This window comes from Hypanus sabinus, chromosome 20 (genome assembly GCF_030144855.1).
Source record: "Hypanus sabinus isolate sHypSab1 chromosome 20, sHypSab1.hap1, whole genome shotgun sequence".
Lineage (NCBI taxonomy): Eukaryota > Metazoa > Chordata > Chondrichthyes > Myliobatiformes > Dasyatidae > Hypanus > Hypanus sabinus.
In genome coordinates, this window is record NC_082725.1 from 19,571,962 (window position 1) to 19,582,201 (window position 10,240).

At 39.5% G+C, this 10,240-nt stretch overlaps 1 protein-coding gene across 2 annotated transcripts in view; it reads left to right on the forward strand.

Annotated features, from left to right (window-relative positions):
* Positions 1–7,039, forward strand: part of LOC132378349 (phosphatidylinositol-3-phosphatase SAC1-B-like) — a 77,402-nt gene extending 70,363 nt beyond the window's left edge. For both annotated transcript variants that reach the window (XM_059945186.1, XM_059945187.1), the window contains 2 exons: positions 3,929–3,986; positions 5,570–7,039. In XM_059945186.1, coding sequence (XP_059801169.1) covers positions 3,929–3,986; positions 5,570–5,706 — 195 coding nt within the window. In that variant the 3' untranslated portion in view covers positions 5,707–7,039. The remainder of the gene's footprint in view (positions 1–3,928; positions 3,987–5,569) is intronic.
* Positions 7,040–10,240: the final 3,201 nt, after the last annotated feature.

Sequence of the window (10,240 nt, forward strand, 5' to 3'; positions counted from 1 at the left end):
ATGAATGCCAGCATTGCATTCGCCTTCTTCACCACCGACTCAACCTGGAGGTTAACCTTTATGGTATCCTGCATAAGGACTCCCAAGTTCCTTTGCATCTCTGCATTTTGAATTCTCTCCCCATCTAAATAATAGTATGCCCGTTTATTTCTTCCACCAAAGTGCATGACCATACACTTTCCAACATATTATTTCATTTACCACTTCTTTGTCCATTCCCCTAAACTATCTAAGTCTTTCTACAGGCTCTCTGTTTCCTCAGCCAATACCTGCTTCTCAACTTATCTTTGTATCATCGGCAAATTTAGCCACAGGTCCAGTAATCCCATAGTCCAAATCATTGACATACTTTGTAAAAAGCAGTGGTCCCAATACCGACCCCTGTGGAACTCCACTGGTAACAGGCAGGCAGCCAGCCAAAATAGGATTCCTTTATTCCCACTCTTTATTTTCTGACAATCAGCCAATGCTCCACCTGTGTTAGTAACTCCCTTGAAATTCAATGGGCTCTTATTTTGTTAAGCAGCCTCATGTGCGGCACCTTGTCAAAGGCCTCCTGAAAATCCAAGTACACCACGTCTACTGCATCTCCTTTGTCTACCCTGCTTGTAATTTCCTTTTAAAAATTGCAGTACGTTTGTCAGGCAGGATTTTCATTTCAGGAAACCTTGCTGGCTTTAGCCTATCTTGTCATGGTCCTCCAGGTACTCCATAATCTCATCCCCAGCAATCGATTCCAATAACTTCCCAACCACTGATGTTAGGCCAACAGGTCTATAGTTTCCTTTCTGCTGCCTCTCACCCTTAATTATCCTCCATTTGCAACAGTGTATATAAAGTGTTCTTGGATATTCTGAAAGGAACATAAAATACCATATAAATGTCTGTTTATTTCATAAGACATAGAAGTAGAATTAGACTATTTGGTAGATAGAATCTGCTCCACCATTCTATCATGGCTGATATATTTTCCCTCTCACACCCATCCTCCTGCCTTCTCCCTATAACCTTTGACACCTTTATTATTAAGTACCCATCGGAGTACTATTGAAGATTTGTAAAGTAGGCAGGAAAGAGCTTAGGAAGGGATTTAGGTGGCTAGAAGGGGGCACGAGAAGGTCTTGGCAGTAGGATTAAGGAAGATCTGAAGGCGTTCTACACATAAGTGAAGAACAGGATGACTAGAGTGAAGTTAGACTATCTAGAAATAAAGATAAAGGGAGAAAATAAGTGCCTTGAGGCCCTTAATGAATATTTGCTTCACTGCTCACCAAGGAGAGGGACTTTAATGAATATGAATTCAGTATAGAATGGACTGATATGTGTAGTCAGCTTAGAACAAGCTAATGTGCTGGGGCAGGTTGAAGTTAAGAAAGAGGTAGTCTTGAAGATTTGGAAAAACATTAGGATAAATAAGTGCCTGGGTCAGACAGGATACACCCCAGGCTTCTTCAGGAAGTGAGGGACAACATTGCTGAGGCATTGATGATGATCTTTGCATCCTCCTTTGCCATAGTAGTAGCACCAGAGGATTGGAGAAAGAGAAATGATGTTCCTTTGTTCTTAAAAGGTAATGGAAATAATACTGGTAATTATAGACTGGTAAGTCTTGAGGCTTTGTTGGGCAAACTAATCGAGAGGATTCCTAGGAACAGCATTTATGAACAGTTGGAGAAGAATAGTTTTATTAGCAAGAGTCAGCATGGCTTTGTGAGGGGCAGATTCTGCCTTATGAGCCTGATTGAGTTTTTCATGGAGGTGACAAAATACCATGGTAGCATAGTGGTTAGTGTGATGCTATCACAACTTGGAGCATCAGAGTTAAATTCTGACGCCATCTGTAAGGAGTTTGTATGTTTTCCTTGTCACCACGTGGGTTTTCTTCAGGTGCTCTGGTTTCCCCCCGCGTTCTAAAGATGTACCAGTTGGTAGATTAATTCGTCATTGTAAATTGTCCTGTAATTAGGCTAGGGTTAAATCAGTGGTTTGCTGGGCAGTGTGGCTTGTAGGGCTGGTTGGGCCTGTTCTGTGCTCTATCTCTAAATAAATAAAATTTTAAAAAGTGGTGTTGATGGATTTTAGCAAGGTGTTTGACAAGGTTCCCCATAGTAGGCTCATCCGGAAAGTTATGATGCGTGGGATTCACAGAAATTTGGCTGCATGGATTGAGAATTGGCTTGACCATAAAAGGAAAAGGTAGTAGTAGATGGAGCGTATACTGCCTGGAGGTTGGTGACTGGTGATGTTCTGCGGAGATCTGTTCTGGAAAGCCTTCTCTTTATGATCTTTATGAACGACGTAGATGAGGAAATGGAAAGGTGGGCTAGTAAGTTTCCAGATGACATGAAGGGTCATGTCATGGATGGTGTGGAAGTTGCAGGTTACAATGAGATACAGACGATGCAGAGCTGGGCTAAGAAGTGGCAGAAGGAATTCTATTTAGAAAAGTGTGAAGTGTAACACTTTGGAAGATTGAACCTGAAGATGGAGTACAAGGGCAATGGCAGGATTCTTAGCAGTGTGGAGAAACAGAAGCATCCTGAGCTCCATGGCACAGGTCTCTCAAAGTTACCACCCAAGTTGAGAGGATGGTTAAGGAGGCATTTGGCATGTTGGCCTTCATTAGTTGGCAGAATTGAGCTCGAGCTATGAGATAATGTTGCAGCTCTAGAAAACTCTGGTGTCACCTCAATGTAGGAAGGATGTGGAAGCTTTAAAGAGGATGCAGAGGAGGTTTACCAGGACGTTGTGTGGATTAGAGACACGTCTTATGAAGAAAGGACTTTTCTCTTTGAAATGAAGGAGGATGAGAGGTGTATAAAATTATGGCATAGAGTAGCAAAGCTTCTTCTCTTTCCCAAGGCAGCAATGGCTATTGTCAGAGGACATCTGTTTAAAGTGAATGAAGGAACTTTTAGGGGCGATTTTTGAGGTAGAATTTTAGATTGAGAGTGTTAGGTGTTTGGAATGTACTGCTAAGAGTGTTGGTTGAGTCTGATACATTTGGGATATTTAAAAGATTCTTAGGCACTTGGATATCCAGAAAAATGGAGGGCTAGGAGGAAAGATTAGATTGATATGGAGTAGGCTTATATAGGTCAGCACAATGCTATGGGCTGAAGGGCCTGCATTGTGCTAGACTGTTCTGTGTTCCACTCAGTGCTCTTAAAATGCCATTTTGTAAAGGCAATTTACTCAAATCATATTATGCATTAATGAGAGACTATCTTGTATATCGTGCTGAATTGCTCAGGTTCCAACCCACAAGCCAAATTTGCCTTCCCATGCACGGAGCCACTTTCCAGTTGTGAATAGCTAGGTGACCTCGTATTACTTCAAATTGTCTTGCAGCGAGAATTGGGTCACCAAGCCTTGGATAACGGATCCTTAGGTCTGACTTCCAAAACAACCTGGTAACCTGAAGAAAACATACTACTGTCAATGCCTCTGACTTTCTAAAAACTATCTTAATAGACTTAATTACATTGTTTAATAATTTTTGTTTTAAAAGCATCTTAAAAGTGCTATAAAAACATTAAGAGAGTAAAATGAGTAAACCACTTATTCCATTATGAGTTGTGTCATCAGCCCCTTACAAATGAAGAGAATTTCACTCCTCCTTCCAGTCATCCAGATACAAAGCTGATGAGCCAGATGAAAAGCGCATCCAACCATTGTACTCTCCTGAGTAGAATGTGAGGTTGAAAGTCTGGAATTGGACCTGCAGCTCATCTTCAACTTCCATATTTCATGCACATACGCTGGAGAAAGCTCCAGGGCAAAAGTTGTAAAGCTAGCAATTCTCTAGGGAACCGAGATTAGATATAAGTTATGCTCTAGCTCATTGTATATTTAGCATTCTTACTTATGCAAAAGTACCCCTGAAACAATTTTCTGTGTTAAATGTGCTTTTGTATTTCTTGCACAGTTGCCTATAATCATGATTGTGGCTTTCTCGATGTGCATCATCTGCCTACTTATGGCAGGTAAGTAAAGTAGTGAAATTGGACAAATAATTATGGTCAAAGATATGACTTAGTGATTCAGCTTCAATTAAAATATATTTAGGTGCATATCCAAATAGTATTGAAACTAGGTCTGAAATGTGGAAAATACAAGCAAGATTCAACAGGATAGGCAGCACATGTAATAGAGAATTATACTTAATTGCCACTTTGAGGTACCTCCCATATCCCATCTACTTCTAGGTTCAACTTGAAGTGTATTCAGTGATGCCCTTCTGTACACCACTGTTGTAATACAGTTTTCACCCACTATCCAAAGGTAGAGCATTCCTATGAAACTGTTTGTAAGCCGAAATGTCGTAAAGCGGAGAAGCAATTACCATTAATTTATATGGGGAAATTTTTGAGCGTTCCCAGACCCAAAAAATAACCTACCAAATCAAATCAAATAACACATAAAACCTAAAATAAGACAAACATATAGTAAAAACAGGGATGAAATGATAAATATACAGCTTATATACAGTAGAAATATTGTATGTACGGTGTAGTTTCACTTATCAAAATCTGGAAGACAGCGAGCCAAAATCGATTTGGAGAAAAAAGATCGGCACGTACATGCATACAACTGCCCGTACAAGGCTTCGCAGTCATGGTAGTCTTTCTCGGGGCAAACACACGTATAAAACAGGTGCCTTTTATTCGTAAAAGCGAAAATCCTCTTTGGTTAGCGAAAACAGGTACTAATGTAGGTCTTTCATAACAGCAAGCTGTCGTAAAGCGAATGTTCGAAAAACGGGGGCCACCTGTATGTATTTATTTGAGTTACTGTTGTCTTCCTGTCAGCTGTAACCAGTCTACCTTTCTCCTCTAGTCTTTCATTAGCAAGGTGTTTTTACCCATAGAATACCGCTCACTGGATTTTTTTTTGGTTTTTCATACCATTCTTTGTAAATCTAGAGGCAGTTATGTGTGAAAATCCCAGGAGGTCAGCAGTTTCTGAGATACTGGCATCAATGATCAAAGTCAATTAGATCACGTCTCTTCCCATTCTGGTGTTTGGTCTGAACAGAAACGAAACCTCTTAACTCTGTCTTTATGGAATGAGTTGCTGCCACATAATTAGCTGATTTGCAGTAACAAGCAGATGTACAGGTGTTCCTAATAAAGTGGCCACTGAGTGCAGTTAGGGTTTTGGGTGGTTGACAAGATTTTATGGTTAGCTGCTTCATTAGTTATGGCTTCATCAGTGTAGTGCCATTCCCATGTGTAGTTGATGTGAAGAAGAATGCAATATAATGCACGTTACAAAGTAGCACCGTGTTGAGTGCTGGACTTTGTAGTTCAATAATCAGATCTGCAGACAGCAGATTAAGAGTTACCACACTCCTCCATTTTGAATTTTAGTTAATTCCAATTTTGCCTTGGATTCAACATTATTTCCATTGTTAGAGTAGTTTTGGACATTTAATTAAATAGCTCTGCAATTGTAAATTTAGTCTTTAGCATCCTTGATCACTTTCTATTCACTACTAAAGTCTGTTGCTGCTGTTTCAATTATCACAACTTAATACTTGTAATTTTATTCATTGAACCTGATGTAGGTGACACCTGGACAGAAACCTTGGCTTATGTGCTCTTTTGGGGAAGTGCTAGCTTTGGGACTGCTGCTATCATCTTCTTCAATGGCAAAGAGTTTGTTGATGCACCGAAGCTGGTTCAGAAAGAGAAGATGGACTGAATGTGTACCTGTGGAAAGCAGCTTAGCCACCAAGATTCTGTGCAAATGTGGAGGATCTTCTAACCTGCTTTCCACGCACCAGGCCCTGCAGGGTGATTTTTAAATAAGACATTTGACTGGAACCAGCAGTCACGATCTGCGGTCTGAGTTGGATCGTTCAGCCTTAACTGTTATAAACTTACTCTTCCTTTTGGCATTCTGAATGAAAATCAGAAACCATGTTAAAAATTCCAATAATTGTGATCTTCCTGCCCTAGCATCCAGAAACAGAATCAGCACTGGTGTTTTATACAGGGTATTAGTTCAAATGCAACAGTGCTCTGATCTTTCTTCCATACAGCTTGTTGGCATAATTCATGAACCATATTGGTGAAATAACATACCTGCAGATATAAGTTGTTGCTTCTGGATTTCGAGTCGATTAATTCGATGTTTTGTATAAAAGTCTGCATATCAACTTGGCAAATAACCTCCTTTTGATCAATTCAAAGCTGCTGCTTCCCAACATTGAGCAAATATCTATCTGCAACAAGTGTATCTTCTATTCAGGGGCTGTAATTTATATGCAAAGATGTACAGCAAACTTTAGATGACTATGAAATTTATATTATGTTACAGAATTGATTATATCTTCAGTTGTCTGTTATTGCTGTTTTCCTTAATTGCAATATACTTGCATCGTAATTGAATGTGTGAATCTGCCCTCCAATGAAAAAGAAAACCTAGCTAGGTAGAAGATACCCTTTATATGCATTTACTTTATCATTTCCTACATAATGAATTACAATAATCTTTAAATAACATATTTAAGAAACTGACGAAATATTCATATTGAAATGGCTTATGTTGTCACAGCTATCACAAAAATAATGCAGTCAGATTCACCTTTGCCCCTCAATCGGTGCCTAGTCTCTGTTCATGTCATTTTTAATGCTCTTCAGTACATACTGTATGTTAACTGTTAATGCTATGAACTGTTTTTAATGTGCATCTTTATTGCAGATGTCCAAAAAGTATCAGAAGCTGCAGTGGAGCAGCCAGTTTGCGGAATGCCCTTAAATTTTTGTGCAATCATTGAAGTAGATGATGATTCAATCAATGTATATTGCAAGTTAAAAGCAAGTATTCACTATTAGGAACTGAATTATCAAATTGATGTGAGGAATCATTCCCATGACTCACCCTAGTTTTATGAGTAGGGATGGTATATTGCTATTTATATGTGTAACTCTATTTGGTTTACTAACCATTTTCCATTCCATTGTCACCCTCTTCTGTGTTTGTGTTTCTTTCAGAGTAATGAATAAAGACTAAATAAGAGTTAAGATTTCCATTATATCTTTCAGGTTTATCATTAATATGTATCTGAGCTCTGCTTAATTTGATGTGCTTGTACAGAGGTCCTGACGGTTGACTGGTTGTGTGCATAAAGATTTTGAAAGTGACATGATAGAGAGAGAAAATGCCGAATGTGTCAACTAGGGTTTCTTAAAGGGTTTATTGACGTAATCGTCAATAATTTCTTTCCTCTCACAGAAGCTACACGATCTGCTGAGTTCTGGCACATTGTCTGTTGTTTAGGATTCACACTGAAGTTAGTCCCATTTGCCTGCATATCTGTATACTTGTGCAAGTGCCTTTTAAATGTTGTTAATGTGCCTGGCTCAACTACTTACTCCAGCAACTCAATCCTGCTGTGTTAGAAAAATTGTTCCTCAGGTCCCTATTAGATCTCTTCCCCTGAAAGCAAATGTGGCCTCACCAACACCTTGTACAACTGCAGCATATTTAAAGTGATAGTCAGGAGGTAGAGGGAGATGTAAGAATAAAAACATTCTTTTGCAAGGAGTTGTTTGTTGTTTTGTATGGCAAGTGTTTTTCTCTTCACACTTCTCAATTGTTTTTTGTCAAGCCACTCCTCCAGCTCATGGCTGCATCAATGGACCGTGGCAAAGCCATCTTAAATCTGGTGAGAGGGCATGTTTGGACCAGGTGGATGACGTCCTGGGTTTGGGCAGCACAGGGGCAGGTTGGGGTTTGCCGGGTGCCCCATCAGTGTAGGTGTTTGCAGTGCTTTGGTTTGTCAACTTCTGAGTCTGTTTGCAGCTGTCCAGTTTTTTTCTGGTAGCTATAATAAAGCCTGGGAGGAGTGTCAATCAGATCTTTGCTGGGAGCACAGGGCATGTTGGTGTGCCAGTATTGGTGCCATTCTGTGTGTTCATCATAGGAGTTGAGCTTTCTCAAGTTGTAGAAATGTTTGCGGGATTTGAATCAGGACGTCAGAGGAGCATTTTTGGTGAGTTTATGAACTGGAATGCTGTTGAGCATAAATTGGATACACTTGTCGGATTCTGCTGAAGCTGCTCTTCTGCAGATCTGTAGGGGTGCTATTCCACTCATTGTTGGGAGCCATTGGACAGGTGTGGATTTTAGGGCTCCTGAGATTATTCTCATGGAAGTATGGAGCTGTATATTGATGATCTTTGTGTGAGCACTTCTCTCCCAGTTGCACAATATTTAGTGACTGAGAGACATAGTTCTAGGCTTGATGTTTGTAGGACTGACTGGTTAGTACTCCATTTGACTCCTGCTCTCTTACTGATCATTGCAAGCAGTGGTAATGATCTGCTGCTTGCTTTATGTAAGTTGTAGAAATTGGCTTTCAAAGGGGAATTGTAAATCAACACAAAAATTAATGTGCATAGCTGTTGAAAGCTTGGGTGTTGGAACATAATAGAACACTTCTACAAATAGCTAGCACTGTTTTGTTGGACTGAATGGTCTCCTGTGCTGAAATAATTATATTGTAATAGTATTAATCATCCTTTTGTAAATATCGATAAACATTGAGAGTACTATTTTGAAAAAAAAGGTACCAAGATGTTAAAGATCTTGCTGGTAGTATAATTAAGGCCCAATTAGGTGGAACATTTTCCTATTCTTTCTTCAACTCTGCAAGATATTGTTCAGTAGCTCTTTATCCACAGTGATGAAGTGTTTTGATAGATTGGTGATGAAACATTTCAACTCCTGCCTGAGAAGTGACTTTAATCTGTTCCAATTTGCTTACTGGAGCAACAGATCTATAACAGATGCCATCTCATTGGCTCTTCTCTCAACCCTAGAATGTTTGGACAGCAAAGGTGTATACATCAGGATGTTCTTTTAATCAACTGTAGCTGAGCACTCAATAAGTTTCAATACTTCCTTGTGCTATTGGATCCTCAATTTCCTCACTTGTAGACCCTAGTGAGTTTGGATTTATCAACAATATCTCCACGATCTCCGTGCACCACAGAGCTGTGTGCTTAGACCTCTGCTCTACTTGTTTCACACTTATGACTGTAACTAAGTACAGCTTCAATGCCGTATTCAAGTTTGCTGAGAACACCATTGTCAAAGGCTGAATCAAAGGTGGTGATGAATCAGCATATAGGAGGTAGATTGAAAATCTGGCTGAGTGGTGCCATAACAACAACCTCTTACTCAATGTCAACAAGACCAAGGAGTTGATTATTGACTTCAGCCAGTCCTCATTGGAGGATCAGAGGTGGCGAGGGTCAGCAACTTTAAATACTTCAGTGTTATTATTTTGAAAGACCTGTTCTGGGCCAGCACATAAGTGAAATTATGAAGAAGTTATGGCAGCACTTCAGGAGTTTAGATTCCGCATGACATATTGAACTTTGACAAACTTCTATAGTTGTGTAGTGGAGAGTATATTGACTGGCTGCATCACAGCCTGGTATGGAAACACTAATGCCCTTGAATGGAAAATCCTACAAAAAGTAGTAGATGTGGCCCAGTAAGATCTCCTCACCATTGAGCACTTATACACAAACTGTTGTTGCAGGAAAGCAGCATCCATCATCAGGGTCCCCCACCACCCAGGGCAGGCTGTTTTCTCATTGCTGCTTACAGAAGTTACAGAGCCTCAGGACTCTCACCCACCAAGTTCAGGAACAGTTATTATCCCTTGACCATCAGGCTCTCGACAAAGGACTTTCAAGGACTCTCCATCTCATGTTCTGGATATTTATTGCTTATTTATTTATTTTTTATTATTTATTTTTGTATTTGCACAGTTTGTTGTCTTTTGCACACTGGTTGATCTCCAAGTTGGTATGGTATTTCATTGATCCTATTATGGTTACTATTCTATTGTGGATTTATTGAATATGCCCACAAGAAAATGAATCTCAGGGTTGTATATGGTGACATATATGTACTTTGATAATAAATTTACTTTGAACTTTGAAGTTAATCTCCATGTGCCTATCATATTATAGGTACCAATTTTGTTTCTATTGCTGTATAGGCTATTAATCGCAAATACTAATTGCTCTGAGTGAAAATAGTTTTGCTTTGCATCCCATTGACCCTTAACATTCTATCACAATGATTGGCATTGTGTTCACTATAATGTGGGAGTAACAAAGAAAGTTATTGCTGATCAATCTCTGGTGACAACTAAAAGGAATAGAACCTGCTGAGTTGTGTCCCACCATCTGGATCACATAGGAAAGGTGCTTAA